This window comes from Syngnathoides biaculeatus, chromosome 3 (genome assembly GCF_019802595.1).
Source record: "Syngnathoides biaculeatus isolate LvHL_M chromosome 3, ASM1980259v1, whole genome shotgun sequence".
Classification (NCBI taxonomy): domain Eukaryota; kingdom Metazoa; phylum Chordata; class Actinopteri; order Syngnathiformes; family Syngnathidae; genus Syngnathoides; species Syngnathoides biaculeatus.
The window spans coordinates 8,818,885-8,837,425 of NC_084642.1; the positions used below are offsets into that span (position 1 = coordinate 8,818,885).

An 18,541-nucleotide genomic window follows, 5' to 3' on the forward strand; every position below is an offset into this window, starting at 1 on the left:
TCTGCTTCCTGTTATCTCTTCAGCGCCACTGTCTCTAATCCGTACATCATGGCCGGACTCACGACTGTTTTATAGACTTTGCCCTTCATCCTAGCGGAGACTCTTCTATCACATAGAACACCAGACACCTTCCGCCAACTGTTCCACCCCGCTTGGACCCGTTTCTTCAGTTCCTTACCACACTCTCCATTGCTCCGCATTGTTGACTCCAAGTATTTGAAGTCGTCCAACCTTGCTATCTCTTCTCCCTGTAGCCTCGCTCTTCCCCCTCCGCCCCTCTCATTCACGCACATATATTCTGTTTTACTTCGGCTAATCTTCATTCCTCTCCTTTCCAGTGCATGCCTCCATCTTTCTAATTGTTGCTCCAAATAAACCCACTACATTTGTTCTTAATATGCAAACAAAAACATGTAACGCAATAGGTCAGGAACAATGGTGGAAACGACATGAATAAATTTACATTCCTTGACGAAATAAATTCCAAATTAGTGTGATCGCACACTGTTTCATTAGTCTATGGTATGTCTATATTTTTGGCATTTGGCATTGCGTGTTAGCGTTGATCAATTCATCAAACAAATTTATGCGGTTTGGTTGAATACCTGTGTGTGATTGTACTTTAGTTTTACAGTAAAATTCAAGCGGCAGTTGGCAGTTGGCAAGAACACATTTTTCCCGTAATTCCCGGCCTACCAAGAGCATCTGGTTATTAGCTTCGGTAGACAGAAAGAGTAAACGCAGAAAACGCAAACAATTTATTATCAGCTTTATTGTTATTTGTTTTAGCTTTAGATTTATTAGCTTTATTATTTTTAGCACGAACGTTAAACTCTTTCTGTGTAGCGAGGCTTATAACCAGGTGCGCTAACACTTGCGCCGCGCTAATGCTAGCGTCGCATCGCCGCATAAACCGCAGGGTTGAAAGCGTGTGAAAAACGTCACGGCTTGTTGGCTGGAAATTACAGTCCTTTACAACTCAAAACAAAACAGACAGCTTATGTCTCAAAAACAAATTTTTAAGGTGCAGAATAAATGCTCAAACGGCTTTTTTGTAGATGCTCTTGAGCGGAATTTTTACAAGAGAGGCTAACGTCTGAAGGTACTACTGTACCACAGTTTGTGTGCGGATGTGATTTTTGTACTCTTGTCGTGATTCACGTTTTGATCATCTTTGTTTTTTTGTTTTGTTTTTTTTTTTGTTTTGTTTTTTTTTCATCAAGCTTTAACCGTCTGGACCTTCCACCCTACGAGTCGTTCGAGGAATTGCGGGAGAAACTTCACATCGCCATCGAGAATGCGCAGGGCTTCGACGGCGTGGACTAGTCCGATCACGGACACAAAAGTGAGAAAACCAAGCGGCACCGGATGTTGCGAAGATCCATATTACAGCTGTAGGCTGTAAGACGCACAAAAAGGGCCGACACCTGGCCCTCGCTTTGGACAACACAAGGAATGACAACGTCTGGAGTGGAAGGTGTCATATCTCTTCTAGTGTTCTGAAGTTTACAAATCAGGGTCTTTTCATTTCATGTGAAATGACAAAACACTAGCCACGAGACCAGAGCCATATTCAAGGTTTTCAGGGTGTCTGTTGACTTGCCCCCTTATGTCCAAGTTGCTATACGCTATTGAATGTCGTTTTTTATTTTTTGAAGTCAAATTATATCATTTTAAATGGCTGTTTGGGGGTTGAGGAGCGTGGGACCCTGCCCAAGCCTGTGCATTATTCCAACCCTGCATGGGACTATTATAACCAAAAACGTGAATATTATGGCTTTGGTTTCACATCACACTTTTACAAAAAGTTGTCCTTCTACATCACTTTTAAAAAATAAGGTCATGGAAAAAGTAGTTAATTTTGTAAGTGACACAACTATTGCGGTTCCACGTGCGTAATCACTGCCCAGGTCTAATAATAACGATAAATGAATAACAAAGGCATGACAGTGAAGTCATCCGATATACATCATGACATAAACTAGTGCCTCGAGATATGAGTTTAATTTCATTAATGAGCACGCTCGTAACCCAAGACACACCGCAAATCATATTTCCTCATAGAAATAAATGGAAAAGCCATTAATCTGTTCCAGCCTGAAACAAAAACAAGAAAATATTTTGGAGTGTGTTTTTAATTCGAAAAATAATTATATTGTACTTTATGAAATCAAAATAATTAAACAGTTTTTGGACAATGGACTCTGCTAGTCCTTTAGGTGTATGTGTTTTGACCACCCGAGGGCTTTACAAGATAGATACACATAGACATGTAAACGGGTCAGTCCTCAGGAAATACTAACATTACCTGGAGTTGTTGTTCTTTGAGGATTAAAAAAATGTATGCCTGTGAGTATTATTATATCAGCTATATACATATATTGTTTGTGTTCAAATATTGTTTGAAGAGTTATAACACCACCACATGGACGCTATTCAAAGCCTGTCTATGGTGTTTCCCGTTATCTTTTAGCAATAAGCTTGTGGGCTAAAAGGCAATATTGTATGGTTGTTTTCTATACACAAATGTTTTATTCCCTTTGTTTAATTTTTAGCTTGACACGAAACTTGAACCGGGATTGGCAATGAACAGCTTGAATCTTTTTTTTTTTTGTTTTTTTTAAACAATTTTTCACGACTATCTGCCAAACTGCTGCTTTTTGCAAAAGTTAGTTGATTTGAGTTGACCGCTTTCACGTTTTTGCTTGCAAGTCAAAGCAAAAGACGGCAGAATGACGGCTTGTAACTTAAAAATTTTTCAGTAGGGTCACTCATATCTCAAGGCACCAGCGTATTCTTAAATTAAACTCTTCTCCGACATTGAAGTCTTTTTTTTTTTTTTTTTTTTTTTTTTTTAATTTTTGTCCTTGAAACAGGGGTAAAAGGTATTGTTTCTTTGAAGTTGTAGACATGCTTTTACACGATTCATTCCAATATACGAGACACACCAAGGTGGGAAGTGTATGTGCCTTCAGAACAGAAAATTTGTGGGTTCACTGCAAGTAAGCAAAGTGTCTGTAGTTTAACGGAGTTTGAAATGTACCAACGCCAGGACCAGTTCAATGCTTGACAAATTCTCGTCTACAGCCGAGTCTGTGTGCAGTTTGAGTATGTTACAGTACTATGCATCATTTTAAATGCTTCTCTTATTAGACACTAATTGTTGCCTCCTACAAAATGATGAAGCTTTTTTTTAATGACAGTTTAAGTCATTCAAAGCCGGCTCACCGCTACATACAGTGAAGAAAATTAAGTATTTGAACACCCTGCTATGTTGCAAGTTCTCCCACTTAGAAATCATGGAGGGGTCTGAAATTTTCATCGTAGGTGCATGTCCACTGTGAGAGAGATAATCTAAAAAAGATAAATCCAGAAATCACAATGTATGATTTTTTTTAACAATTTATTTGTGTGATACAGCTGCAAATAACTATTTGAACACCTGTATCAGCTACAATTCTGACCCTCAAAGACCTCTTAGTCTGCCTTTAAAAGTCCACGTATTGTCCTGAATCAGATGCACCTGTGTGTGGTCCTTAGCTGCATAAAGACACCTGTTCACCCTGTATAATCAGTAAGACTCAAACTTGTAACTTGGCCAAGACCAAAGAGCTGTCCAAAGACACCAGAGACAAAATTGTACAACTCCACACGGTTGGAAAGGGCTACGGAGAAATTGCCAAGCTGCTTGGTGAGGAAAAAAAGGTCCAATGTGGGAGCAATCATTAGAAAATGGAAGAAGCTAAACATGACGGTCAATCTCAATCGGAGCGACCCGACCTCGTGGGGTCTCAATGATCCTTAGAAAGGTGAGGAATCAGCCCAGGACTACACAACAGGACTTGGTCACTGACCTGAAAAGAGCTGGGACCACGGTTTCCAAGGTGACAGACTGTTGGTAATACACTAAGACGTCATGGTTTGAAATCATGCATGGCACGGAAGGTTCCCCTGTTTAAACCAGCACATGTCAAGGCCCGTCTTAATTTGGATGATACTGAGGAGTCATGGGAGAAGGTTTTGTGGTCACATGAGACCAAAATGGAACTTTTTGGTCATAATTCCACTAACCATGTTTGGAGGAAGATGAATGATGAATTCCATCCCAAGAACACCATCCCTACTGTGAAGGATGGGGGTGGTAGCATCATGCTTTGTTTTTGTATTTTTTTTCTGCACATGGGACAGGATGACCGCAGCCATGTCTTGTGAGATTTTGGGGAACAACCTCTTTCCCTCGGTCAGAGCATTGAAGATGGGTCATGGCTGAGAGAATCATATCAAGGTTCTGGCGTGGCCCACCCAGTCTCCAGACCTAAACCCAATAGAAAATCTTTGGAGGGAGCTTAAACTCTGTGTTTCTCAGCGACAGCCCAGAAACCTGTCTGATCTAGAGAAGATCCGTGTGGAGGAGTGGGCCAAAATCCCTCCTGCAGTGTGTGCAAACCTGGTGAACAACTACAGGAAATGTTTGACCTCTGTAATTGCAAACAAAGGCTACTGTACCAAATATTAACATTGGTTTTCTCAGGAGTTCAAATACTTATTTGCAGCTGTATCACACAAATAAATTGCTAAAAAATCATACATTGTGATTTCTGGATTTTTCTTTTTAGATTATCGCTGCACCTACGATGAAAATTTCAGATCCCTTCATGATTTCTAAGTGGGAGAACTTGCAATATAGCAGAGTGTTCAAATCCTTATTCTCTTCATGGTAACTCAGCCTTTTTTTTCTGCTCATTGTCATATCTTATACGTTCCTGTCCGAGTATAAAATGGATGAAACGTTTCTTTTTCGGTGGACGGTAGCTTGCAGCTTGCATGTTCCAACATGCGACTGAATCATTTCGCAGAAGTCCAACTCAATTGAAAACTGCGTTTATGTGCATTGACAAATTGTGTACATATCACAACTGTGTATCCAGAAGGGACTTTTCATACATTTTGGTTTTTGAACAACGTTTTAATCTTTTTCTCAATGGTAAGATGTGTTTACACCGCCCGACGTGTTTCGAGGTTGTGGACAAGGGCGGGGGTGTTGTGAGCCTGGTTCTCGTCGCTGACGACAAAGCTATGTGATGCTTTTATAAAGTTACGCACTTTGTTCGTATCAACAAGTCTTACTTCTGAACTGTCACCTGCACACTTCTTAAAATGGAAAAAAAAAAGTGCACCTGTTGAAAAGTTTACATGTGAACATTGCTGAAATTAAGCACATTCTCTTCTTTCTCTCTCGCGTTGAAAATGATTTATGTACTATAGATATCCATTATGTTGTAGACCTGAAAAGCAAGTTTCTGTTATGTTCATTTTGTCTAAGAGATAATACCACTTAATATTTGCGCGGTGACACTTTCTTTAAAATGTCACTTGTAAATCCATTATAGCTCACATTCATAATGTATATTAAAATAGTTTTAAAGTGTGGAATGAAATGTAGTTTTCTGAATTTTTCTGAATAGCACAAACTGATATATATTTCACTAATAAAGCAATGTAAAAACAACTGCAGCAGCATCATCATATCTGCCTCTTATTTGTGTGTGTTGATGATTTATTATTATTATTTTTATTTTTCAAATTTTGACCGTTTCTGGCGAGAATGAATTAATCCTTCATGGTATTTGCGACAGGTTTTAAAAATAGAATGGCAGATGGGTCGTGTTTAACTCTGGATGTCATGAAATCGCTGTGATGAAAAGTTGTAACATACCTCAAAGTTGAGTATGGAACACCAATTGACTATTTATTGAATATCCTTAATATCCATCCTTAAGTCCATGTACCAGGATGTGCTTTGTCCTCACCCGTAATCCAATTCGGTGTACTACTGGAATGAATACAGTGAAGAAAATAAGTATTTGAACACCCTGATATATTGCAAGTTCTCCAGCTTAGAAATTATGGAGGGGTCTGAAATTTTCATTGTAGGTGCAGAGATGATCTAAAAAGAAAAATCTAGAAATCACAATGTATGATTTTTATTTTTTAACGATTTATTTGTGTGATACACCTGCAAGTAAGTATTTGAACACCTGAGAAAAACAATGTTAATATTTGGTACAGTAGCCTTTGTTTGCAATTGCAGAGGTCAAACGGTTTCCTGTAGTTGTTCACCAGGTTTGCACACACTGCAGGAGGGATTTTGGCCCACTCCTCCACACGGATCTTCTCTAGATCAGACAGGTTTCTGGGCTGTCGCTGAGAAACACAGAGTTTAAGCTCCCTCCAAAGGTTTTCTATTGAGATTAGGTCTCGAGACTGGCTAGGCCACGCCAGAACCTTGATATGCTTCTTACGGAGCCACTCCTTGGTTTTCCTGGCTGTGTGCCTGAGGGAAAGAGGTTGTTCCGCAAAATCTCACAATACATGGCCGCGGTCATCCTCTCCTTAATACAGTCTGGCCGTCCTGTCCCATGTGCAGTAAAACACCCCCAAAGCATGATGCTACCACCCTCATGCTTCACAGTAGGGATGGTGTTCTTGGGATGGAACTCATCATTCGTCTTCTTCCAAACAGGGTTAGTGGAATTATGACCAAAAAGTTCCATTTTGGTCTCATCTGACCACAAAACTTTCTCCCATGACTCCTCTGCATCATCCAAATGGTCATTGGCAAACTTAAGATGGGCCTTGACATGTGCTGATTTAAGCAGGGGAACCTTCCGTGCCATGCATGATTTTGAAACCATGAAACCTTGCAATATAGCAGGGTGTTCAAATACTTATTTTGTTCACTGTACAGTGCACAGTTGTGTCTTAATAGTCCTACCAGTTAACTTTCAGCGCTTTGTTGTAGTTCAAGTAGTATTGCTCAGTTTTGCCTCACTTGTGCTACTGTTCGGCCACCGCCAAAGTTGTTCTACTAGTTTAGAGAAATATACAGCAGTGGAAAAAATGAAATGTTATTACAGTAGTAAGTGTATCTATGAGTGGTAGTCTCAATTGTCGAACTAGTGAGGAACAAACCGCGTACTAGTACATAGTGGCCCTTAGGCCGGATAGCGAGGATAAAGAATAAATGCTCACTCGGCGTTCCATAAGACTTGTGTACACAGTGGGGCGATTGCTTCTCTCCCACTGTCATACTGCCTCACTCCTCGCATATCTGACGTTTGCGCCGCAACGTGGACTCTTCCACATCTCCGCGGTGGGAACCTTTTGTGTGCCCGAGCCATAATTTTTTCCAGGGGCCCCCTCGCCCCCCCCCCCCCCCCCCCTCTTGATCTGCCACTAAAACAACTCGCCTCCCCCAGCACGGGGGTCAGGGGACAGGTCACGCACGATTCAGGCCGGCCTTTTGGACACTGGGGATGGGTGGGGGCCCTTCTGGCAGACAGCCAACTGGCTTCCCCCCTTTATTTCCCCCCTCACATACTCGGCGGCATTCATAACCCAAGAATAACTTTACATATTTGCGGTGGTGATTAACAGTTGGGGGAAGTAACAAATATTTCATTACTGTACTTTTTAAGTATCTGTACTGTACTCGAGTATTTACATAACTTTTTACTTATGCTTATACATACATCCATTTTCTTAGCCGCTTATCCTGACAAGGGTCGCGGGAGTGCTAGAGCCTATCCCAGCCATCATCGGGCAGGAGGCGGGATACACCCTGAAATGGTCGCCAGCCAATCGCAGGGCACATAGAGACAAACAGCCGCACTCACAATCACACCTAGGGGCAATTTAGAGCGTCCAAAGAATGCGTGTTTTTGGGGATGTGGGAGGAAACCGGAGTGCACCACCCGGACCAAACCCACGCAGGCACCGGGAGAACATGCAAACTCCTACTTATGCTTATGAAAATCATTCATGTTAACCTGTGTACATAGTTTCCCATTGTGTGTTATACAAAATAATTTTCTCACTACAAACACTTGTATAGAATTTTATGACAAACCTTTTTAGTCTTTTTCTTTCATTGTGTTAAGTGATTAAAAACAGGTTTTGTATACAGTAAAAATGCATTTTTGCTTTTGACTTCGATCCATTTAATGAGTTTATTTCTTGTCTTGCTCAAGTAGAGGAGTTGGTAAAGTACACGTCTTTTTTTTTTCATACTCAAATATCTGTCCGATTTACAAACTTTAGGCATAGGGAAAGTTGGACTGGACCCATCGCAAATGAGTTATGAAAAGGTCAGCCGCCCACTGCGCGAGGGCTCGGCCACTTATGCGTTTGAGTAACGCACAGATTACAAGCTGTTACTGCCATTGCTACAAAATATGAATTTGATCGCGCAGACCAACAAATACCATAATGTCAAAACTGTATTTGCATTTCGCACAACATGACAGGTGCCCTGTGATTGGCTGGCAACCAGTTCAGGGTGTACCCCGCCTCCTGCCCGTTGACAGCTGGGATAGGCTCCAGCACTCCCATGACCTTCGTGAGGATAAGCAGCTAAGAAAATGGATGGATGGACAACATGATAGGTAGCAAATGTAAACAGTATTTGAGATAAAATATGAGTACAATTGTTAAGTCAGTGAAAATGGATCACCTTATGCACAGAAATAGTGATATTTGCATAATTTTACTCTGTACAAGCACTACAGTGTGTTTTCCTTTTGTAGTATCTTCTGTTTTTGTTTTAAACAACAGGTTTTTTTTTTTGGGGGGGGGAGGTTGCGTGTGTGTGGTGACAGAGTATATCACAGCTGGGCTGCCGAAAAAAAAGGCCGAGAAGGGCGGGGTGGCAGTGAGGGGTTTCGATCCGTCGCCACAATAAGCGATGGGCAAGGGATCAATATCGCCATTGACTCGGCAGCTGTCCTGCTCATATCAATGCTTCCTTGTCATTGAAGGGGCCCCGCTTTGAAAGGACAAGCTCATTTCCATGAGGCGGCGGAGAGCGTTTGGTGTGCGGTGGGCCGGCGATATTGACCCATCCGCTCTTATCAATTTTATCAATCGGCATTGCTCGCCTTGATAAAGGAAAGTGAACAGTTCTGATAAGTGCAGTGGAGCAGTCAGTTCTTCACAGGGTTGAGGTCTTGATTACAAAACATGTCAACAATCACAAGTCAGTCAGACCGCAAATGGATTTGCATTTGTGCCTACGTTTATCAAGAGTCCAGCTGTCTTTTACCTGGAATTTGTTAGTTCAAGGGTCATGAAATGGATGATTTTTAGTATGTTATTAATAAAAAAAAAAAAAAAACAGCAGCCGGTATGGACACATCCGTTTTTTCACCACAAAATCTGATTTTGACGTCCATGGCTTTTTGTATCCTCCGCCATGAAAATCCTCTCGAGGGATTTGTTTTCGACAAGAAGCAGGAAGTGACGTTAAGGGCAGTAGCGCACTCAAGCGGACTCGTTTCATTCTATTGGTTTTACCTGCGGGAAGGTAGCTCGTTGTTCCTTCGTGTTAGCCAAAATACCGGCTCGTTGCATTCCTGGATATTGCTCGACCACTCGGGAGGATGGATTTACTCTTCATAATTTTCCAAGAGAACCGGTTCGTTGCACGGGTGCAAAGGACAAGAGCTTCGTGGCTTCCAAATGACAGGTAAGTGTGTATACAGCTACTAAAAAAAACAATAGTTGGGTGGTAGGACATAATCCTTTCAAAACTTAACAAAATATCCACGTCCGTAAGGTGCTAAATGTGTCGATGTGCCCATCGGCTCCGTGTCCGCCGATCACGGCTTCGGCCGGGGTGGCTCCGCGCGGAGGTGGATCAGACGGGGACGGTGGATTGGCCGCATGCGGTTTGGTCGTGATCCGGATATCATCTAAATATGGCTGAAAACAATAGGGTAATATTGCCCTGGTCACTTCACCTGATTGTGAGATGTTCTGTTCTTTGAAAAGAGCTTCTGTGTCCCATAGTAGGTGGGCGGACGAGGACGAGCACGGCTTCGGCCGGGCTGGCTCATACATACTGTCTGGGAGTCTGTTTTCCGTTAGAAGTGATCCACATATCATTTGAATATGGCTCGAAACAATAGGGCAATATTGCCCCGATCACTTCACTCGGTTGTGAGATGTTCTCTTCTTCGAAAAGAGCTTCCGTGTAAAGAAGAGGCGTGTTCGTCTCCCATAGTAGAGGCCACAGCGTGTTTTCAATGGTGAATGTCCGGGGTGAGGTCACGGGCAGGAGATGCACCCAATATGGCGACCACTTGGATGTCGAATGACACTTCCGCAACTTTGCGCATGGATGACGCGCTCTCCGCTCATATTTATTTTTTCATATAGACATTGAAGTGAATAATGTTATATGTATTTTTCATTTCAATACCTATTTGAGAATGTTTAGAGGGATGACACTCGGGCTTTAACATATATTTTTGTACTTATCGCCCTTAGGAAATTGGTTTATTTTTATGAGTTCTATTGGGCACTAGAATGGGGGGGGGGGACTAACCTTGAGCGTTTGTTCCATATCCTTGACATCTATCTGAAGGTCCAGGTACTAGTGCACTCTTTGTCCTAACTTGTAGAACAACTTTGATATAATAGTAGGTCAATGACCATATTACTAGTGAAGCTAAACTGCGCTATATGACAACTGAGTACTACTAATACCACTAGTGACAAAATAAAATCTAGTAGTTAACATTTCACACTTGTAGAATTAGTAGGATGTCAACTTGTTCACAGTTTTAGCCTTACGAGCAACATGTAGTTGTCCTGCTAGTTAGTATGTGAAAAGTGTCCTACTTGTGCGCAGAAATATCAAAAACGTCACTAGTAAGTTAGACACCCACACATTAATTCTACTAGTGAGAGCAAAATAGCGTACTCGTATCAAATCAATGGTGAAAACGGCTTAGCTACCGCTAGATGCCGCCATTATCCGGAAACTTTCAAATGATGGCGAGCGGTGATGAATGAGAGTGATGAGTCCGGAGGAGGGTGGGCTACTAGTGCACTCGTTGGTCACTATCTCCCCCCGAGGCAGGTTCTCCCCGCAGCAGTCCCGGCCGGCCGGCGCCTCATTCGGAGGAAGTCGCTGCGAGAAACGAGCTAGCTTGCTAGCATGTGAGGACCTTTCACGTAAATGGCGCTTGTCAAAAGGGAAATATATCAGCATTTGCTGTTCCTGGCCGCTTTTCTTCCGATCTCAGGTATGTTCGGGGGACTTTTTCGAAGTTTGTCGTCACCACATGGACAGTAACAACAACCGGAGGGAGTTCAAAGGACGACTGTCAATCTCAGCATCAGTTGTGTGTTAAATAAATCCGACAACATTTAGATTTTGCGAGGGAGTCGGGTTGTTAATATCGTACGTGTACAAATTTCAAATGAATATTTAGTGGGGGGAAAAAACGTAAAATGAAAGATTTTCGACTAAACGTGTCACATGGAAATTACATTTGGACGCATCTTTGCATCACTTTTTAAGTCAACGTCGCCGAACTTCAGCACTAATTTAACATTATCGCTTGAGGTTCGATATCTCATTTACTTAACTTAGTGTCATGATATTAAAAATGGACTTTAAATCATCACACGCGTTGAGCTGTATTTGTAACAAGGAAACACTGTTACCTATATTACTAAATGGAAACAAAAAATAACCAATAGTGTACAGGAGTTGTTAATGTTGGTCTTAATTTAAATCTTTTCATGGTACAGCGTGTTGCATTCCAAAAATGAGTCTGGCAAAGTGTTTACAACAGTTTTAAGAGGGGCAGCTCGTCATTATGGAATGGTCTTTTGAGTTGTTTACATTTTTATCCTTATCCTATTTGATAAAATTATAGATGTAGCTGATTTAGGAAATTGGAGTCTGCCTTAGAAAGCATGTAATATTTGCAAATACGTGTGCCACAGTCCACTTATTTGTTTTTTGATGCAATGTTCACATGATAAAAAAGTTTCAACTTTCTTCCCCAAAACATTTTAAAGTTACAGTGTATGATTTGTTTGTGAAAATCAGTGATTATAGAGACTACACAAAATGCTGTTTTATACAGAATTGCCATTCCTATATGGTTAAAACATGTCAAAACGTATTTAAACACGCTTTTAAACCATTGCTTTGCGCCTGTTCTCAATCTCTCACTGTCAAGAAATGAGACTATAGTACAACATCACTTTGAGGAAAACAATAGAGGACTCAGTCACACATTTCTCCTAATTAGAGGCAAAGCCTGCTTGCTTCCTTTTTTCACTCCCAGTTGAAGTTTACTGTAAAACTGACACAGAAAACAAAAGCGAATCATCCACCCATCCATTCGTTTTGTGTACCGCTTATCCTCACTAAGATCGCGGGCATACTGGAGCTTGTCCCAGCTATATTCGCCGAGCTGCACCTTGCCAGCAAAAGAGAATCAAACATGGTATATTTAAACACCAAAATGTTCAACCCAAGCAAATAATTTCATCCATTGAAAGTCAGCTAGCTCAATGTCAAATGCCACACAAGCTAATGGAAATTAGCATTGCTATAATGGGGATTTTAAAAAGGTTTCGAACTGCTACTTAAGCACACATGAAGCAGTAACACATTCAAACAGCACAAAATACTCACTGGCATTTAATTTCTAGAACAACAACTATTACGGAAACCCACAAAAGTACATTGTGGACCTTCTCTGCCTTTTCTTCTGCCTAATAATTCCGCTGCTGCTTTTCCTGTTTACCTTACTACTGTCCGGCATGTTATGGTTGAAAAGTGAAATTCCATTTAAATTCTGACTTTCCTGTATGCTAAACCTTATAAGAAATGATTGCTGGGAAATTTTGACGTGTTATAGTCAGGGTGAGGCGGCACGGTGCCTCAGCTGGTAAAGCGTCGGCCTCACAGTTCTGCGGTCCTAGGTTCAATCCCGGCCCCGCCTGTGTGGAGTTTGCATGTTCTCCCCGTGCCTGCGTGGGTTTCCTCCGGGCAACATTAATAATTGGACACTCTAAATTGCCCCTAGGTGTGATTGTGAGTGTGGCTGTTTGTCTCTATGTGTCCTGCGATTGGCTGGTGACCAGTTCAGGGTGTACCCCGCCCGCCTCCTGCCCGTTGACAGCTGGGATTGGCTCCGGCACTCCCCGCGACCCTCGTGAGAATAAGCGGCAAAGAAAATGGATGGATAGTCAGGGTGCAGGGACAAATTCCGAAATTATCAAGCGTTCACTGCTTAATGCTCTGTGGTATTGACCATATGATCTCTATCACAGGTGTCAAACCCAAGGGCCGGGGGCCAGATCCGGCCCGCCGGATGACTTTATATGGCCCGTGCAGCCAAATCATGTGTATCTCCCATGATTTTTGTTCAATTCTTCACCAAAGTTTCAAATGATCATATCATAGATGAGACATTGCAAGCATTTTTGTTAGTTGCTAAACATCAACATTAGTTGAAAAACCCATTACGCTTGATTTCTCATTCCAGAACTAGCTTGTATATTTCATGTCAATATGATATAGCAGTTGAAGATTTTTATGGTTTCGCAGTAATAACAGCCCTCTGAAACCGTGGCCCTCCACAAAAATGAGTTTGACACCCCTGATCTATATATTTTTCTGACCCATCTCCTCTCTTTTTCAGGCGTTTTCTGCTTCAGCGAGTTATTTTTCATCAAGGAGCCTCACGATGTGACGGCCCTGCGCAAAGAGGCCGTCATTCTGGACTGTCAGGTTCACGGCGAGACGCCCATCGACGTCCGATGGCTCAGGAACGGAGCGAAGTTGGCGGAGAACGAGCGGGTCTACCTGCTCTCCAACAGCTCCCTTTACATTTCCGAAGTGGAGAGCAGACGAGGTGACAAATCAGATGAAGGCTTCTATCAGTGCCTTGCTCAGAACAAGTACGGAGCCATCCTCAGCCAGAGGGCCCGGCTGACAATCGCGAGTGAGTATGACGTCGGAATCGGTTTCCGAGCCTCGTCTTATGGATGTTTGCTGAGCAATTTGTTTTCGCCGTTTCACCTCAAGCATCAGGAGATGAGGATTTATTTGCACAAGTCGTGTTTGCCGCGCAGTGTTGCATTCAGGGTGGCTGCGGCGCCCGAAAGAAAGATACGGTTCGGGAGGGGAGAGGTGCCCATTGGTGTGTTAATGAAGAAGCGGCGCTGTCCAGGATACCGCCACCAAAAGCTAAAGAGCAGATGACCCCTATTCACCGGGCCGGGCTTTCATGTTATTGCACCCCTGTCGTTGGAGGAATTGTTCTTTTGGAATGCGTTCTCCCTCAATGCCGCGTTCCGAGTTTCAAGGAGGGAGGGGGGAGAATATCTAAGCAGAATGCTGGGACGTCTCGCTCGCCCCTCTCCCCTCCAGTAGGAAATAAATTTGGCGGCCACTTTTTTTAGACATTTAGTGTTTTTATCAAGCTCGCCACCTTACATTTCTCTTTCAGTGAAGTACACTTTTTGTGGCGTTTGCTTGACTAGCTTTTCAGGGTGGAAAACAGAATACTTATTTGTTATTCTTCATGATATCCGTTAACTAGGCCTGGGTAATTCTATAAAAATTAATACATTGTCAGCAGAATGGACTAGCTCACTAACCAGTATGTGTCTTACTAGTAATTTTTTCCTGCGACTGCCTTCCACTCCTGTGTGACATTTTAGCACACTAGAAGCACAGTTTTGGCATACAAGTAGTCATCTCGTGCAGTGATTCCCAAACAGTGTACTGGTGTACATTAGTGTGTCGTGAGCGCTCTTCAGGTATGCCGTGAGAAGTTATCCAATTTTATATAATTAGTAAAAAAACATTTATTTCCAAGAAATTATGTATCTTTATTCATCTATTTATGCCAGTGAGGCACAATGACAGAAACAACAACAACAAAAATACTCTTCTATTAGATGGCAGGAAGTACATACAGTAATTAATCGATCCATTTTTGGTGAGATTTACGTTTGTTGGTGTGCCGTGGGATTTTTCAATTGTAAAATATGTGCCTTGGCTCTATTTTTTTTCCTTTCGGCTTGTCCCGTGAGGGGTCGCCACAGCGTGTCATCTGAGATGAACGCACATTTGTTTGGCACAGTTTTACGCCGGATGCCCTTCCTGACTCTATAAAGGTTGGAAATCACTGATCTAGTTCACAGTTGTTGACAAATACATCCTACTATAATACTATCCATCCATTTTCTTACCCGCTTAACCTCACGAGGGTCGTGGAGAGTGCCGGAGCCTACCCCAGCTGGCAGGAGGCAGGGTACACCCAGAACTGGTTGCCAGCCAATCGCAGGGCACATGGAGACAAACAGCCGCACTCACAATCACACCTAGGGGCAATTTAGAGTGTCCAATTAATGTCGCATGTTTTGGGGATGTGGGAGGAAACCGTAGTGCCCGGAGAAAACCCACACAGGCATGGGGAGAACATGCAAACTCCACACAGGCGGGGCCAGGATTGAACCCAGAACCTCAGAACTGTTAGGTCAACACTTCACCAGCTAATCCACCCTGCCGCCCTAGTAACATTAGTAAAGCAAAAAAATCTGTATCTAAATGTTAAGTAGTTCAAAGGTATAATGTCACGAGGAGTACTAGTACCATGCAGTTGTCAACATCATTGGTATCATTGAATTGTCCTACTGTTGAGGACAAAGGGCGTACTAGTACGTGGTCCTTAAGATGGATGTGAAAAATATCGAACAAACACTCAAATGGCTTTCCATATTTGCACGTGTTAAGAGGTTGTTGTGTCTGTTTGTGAAAAGTCTTCCTCGACTTCCATTTTCTACCGCGCTTGCTGTCCCAGAGTTACGGCTGATTTTATTTTCGTCTGTTTTTTAGAAAAGCTATAAAAACTTTGGTTGGGTCAATGTAAAAGAACTGCAAGTTCCTTGGTGGCAGTCAAGATGTGGTCCCGTTTGGTGGGTGGGGGCATTTTAAGGTAATAGTTAATGTCAGAGCGGCCCATAAGCTTTACAAGTTTGTTTTAAAATGACACTAAAGCCTGCTTGAGGGTCTATCTGGAAGCTCATAAAATTTACACATACCTGAGAAGTGCTCAGTTGAAGGACATAGTGGTAACAGGGGGGTTTGTTCCAAGTATTACACGCACACACACACAAATGTGAATCGGTGCGTCCGTGTACCGCCGGCCCAAACGACCAAACTTTATTGCAGGTCAGTTGTGGCTGCAGGCTTTGCACAATTCTTCTCTTTTCCTGCCGCCCTTGCCACAGAGTCACAAGCTGAAAATCTCATTCACCCTCCGCTGTTTTCCGCCATTCTTCCGAATGTGTTCCCAAAAGAAAAGCTCTTAATCAGTCTTGATATTGGCGGGCCAGAACTGCAGGAGCTGTTCACCCCCGCGAGGCTAATTGGATCAGTTAAAAAGTGAAGGATTAGACATTGATTCTAAGTTTACATGTTGTTAGTGCTGCTAGTTTATCAATGCGAGCGTCACTAGAGCACGAAGGTGAGGAGGGATTTGGCCCTGATGAAGTGGAATGCGACACATGAGCCACATCGTGACTTTTGTCAATAGATTTCTGTTTAATGGGGGATTTTAGACCATCGGTTGATTCCCCAGTTTTGGCCTCCTGCAGCCTGTCAGCGGAGGTTTACTTGCTATGACGATAATCATGTCTGGGACAATTTTTGCAGCTCCGTCTTTGTTGTGGACACCGTGTCGAAATAAGAATAAATGCATTAACATTTCTAAACAGTGGAATGGGAATCAGAGATTGAACAGTCCTAGTTTGAAGCACTCCAAATGACATAAAATCTCGCACTGTTAACAAAAGCGATAGTGCAATCCTTATTTGGATAAATACCACTCATTACTGAAAGGGGAAATCCAGTGGTTTGCATTAACAATGTATCCAATAGGTCATGTAATATGTACTCTATCTTGACAATGTGATGTTAAATCCTCTCACATTTAATTGTGTTTTGAGAAGATTTTTATCGACATTTACGAACTTTCAGGGGCGCTGCCATTTTTGCGAGTCACATGACCTACGTGGGTGTACGTGGTGTGTTGCGTGTCGTTCCAAACGCTCCATTACATGTGACACCGTTTATGCCCAGCGGGGATTTCTCGGATTTATCCTCATCTGATGAAGAAATAGCAGTATCTGTTAATCGGGAAGATGGAGGAATACTTCCATACAGAGCTCGCTCCCCCGCAAGTGAGCTCCTGGGTCGGCGGGGAGCGAGCTCACTGCTCTGCCGCTCGGTGGAGCTTACCTCACGGCTCCGCCACTCGGCGGCATTACTTACGGCCACAGGTTCAAATCCGTATGGAAGTATTCCTCCGTCTTCCCGATCAACCGATACTGCTATTTCTTCATCGGATAAGGATAAAGCTGAGAAATCAGTGCTGGGCATAAGCGTTTGGAACGGCACGTAACACGTCACATACGCCCACGTAGGTCATGTGACTTGCGAAAATGGCAGCACCCCTGAAAATTCGTAATTGTCAATAAAAAATCTTCTCAAAACCTTATTAAATGACAGAGGATTTAACATCACATTGTCAAAATAGAGTACATATTACGTGACCTATTGGATACATTGTTACTCCAAACCACCGGAATTTCCCTTTAGCTAATTAACCTATTAATTTTAATTTGCTCGTTTGTCTCTATGTGCTTTATGATTGACTTTCTAACACACCACGATGGCTTCAGCCAAAGTCAGCTGGATCCTGCTCACCCGCAAAAATAATGAGGACACGTTCTTATAGAAAATAGATGGGTGCATGGATTGTTATGCCCAACGCTCCTCCAAACCTTCTTGGTGGAGGGACTCCATCTTACCTGTGGTCCATCCACTGGTAAGAAGGGAATTCTGGACACAACCAACTCGGAGCACAGCAGCCGCTTCTTGGAATTCTTGGAAAGTTGATATCGAAGGTGTCTTGTCAGCGTGATAGAAAATCAATGCCTTGACATATGTCTCAGGCGAGTGTTGGCTCAGCTTTATTGCTGACATGTGTATTATGTAATGCCTCGGATACCATCACCAGTCACGTAGGAGGCTGTTTTCATGATGGCAATACAGTTTGACAGTAAAAATGCAATCTTAGGATATCTAACCGTATATTTATGATAATTTTTTTTAGAGTGACTCCTCTGAGCTGTGAGGCCAACGCTTTACAGCTGCTCCATCGTGCCGCACGAAATGAGATTCCCAAGTCGGATCCGTTGCCAGGAAAGGCCCCTCTCCACCCTCCACCACTTTGTTTTTTTTCCGACATCCGACGGCTCGGCCAAGTACCCGTTTTAAATTTAAGCAGACCGAAACCTTAATTACCGTGATTCCCGGCCTATAGAGCGCACCTGGTTATAAGCCTCACCGAGTACATTTGTAAAAGAAATACCATTTGGTACATACATACGCCGCAGCTGCGTAAAAGCTGCAAGTGCCCACTTTGAAACCCGCATTCAAACGCAAGATATTTACAAACAAAGAAGGTACACAGAAAGAATTTAATGCTAGCGCCGCGCTAAAGCTAGTGCTAATGCTAGCTCTCCTCTAGTGCTAACTCTAATGCTACCAGAGCTGGTTAAAATAAAACTTAAATCGGTAAACCGGTAAATATCACTAAGACACGCCAGTAACACAGCAGCAACACGCTAGCACAGCGCTAACGCTAGTGCAGCGCTAACA

General features: G+C 42.7%; 2 protein-coding genes across 4 annotated transcripts in view; both read left to right on the forward strand.

The window, feature by feature from the left end:
• LOC133497874 (E3 ubiquitin-protein ligase NEDD4-like) overlaps window positions 1-5,509 on the forward strand; it is a 38,694-nt gene extending 33,185 nt beyond the window's left edge. For both annotated transcript variants that reach the window (XM_061814116.1, XM_061814115.1), the window contains one exon: window positions 1,224-5,509. In XM_061814116.1, coding sequence (XP_061670100.1) covers window positions 1,224-1,326 — 103 coding nt within the window. In that variant the 3' untranslated portion in view covers window positions 1,327-5,509. The remainder of the gene's footprint in view (window positions 1-1,223) is intronic.
• A 5,344-nt stretch (window positions 5,510-10,853) lies between these two features.
• The window catches only part of LOC133497875 (protogenin A-like), a 44,081-nt gene continuing 36,393 nt past the window's right edge, over window positions 10,854-18,541 (forward strand). The window contains exons 1-2 of one of the 2 annotated variants that reach the window (XM_061814118.1): window positions 10,854-11,087; window positions 13,509-13,811. In XM_061814118.1, the coding sequence (XP_061670102.1) occupies window positions 11,021-11,087; window positions 13,509-13,811 (370 nt within the window). In that variant the 5' untranslated portion in view covers window positions 10,854-11,020. The remainder of the gene's footprint in view (window positions 11,088-13,508; window positions 13,812-18,541) is intronic. The other variant, XM_061814117.1, reaches the window with a different exon arrangement.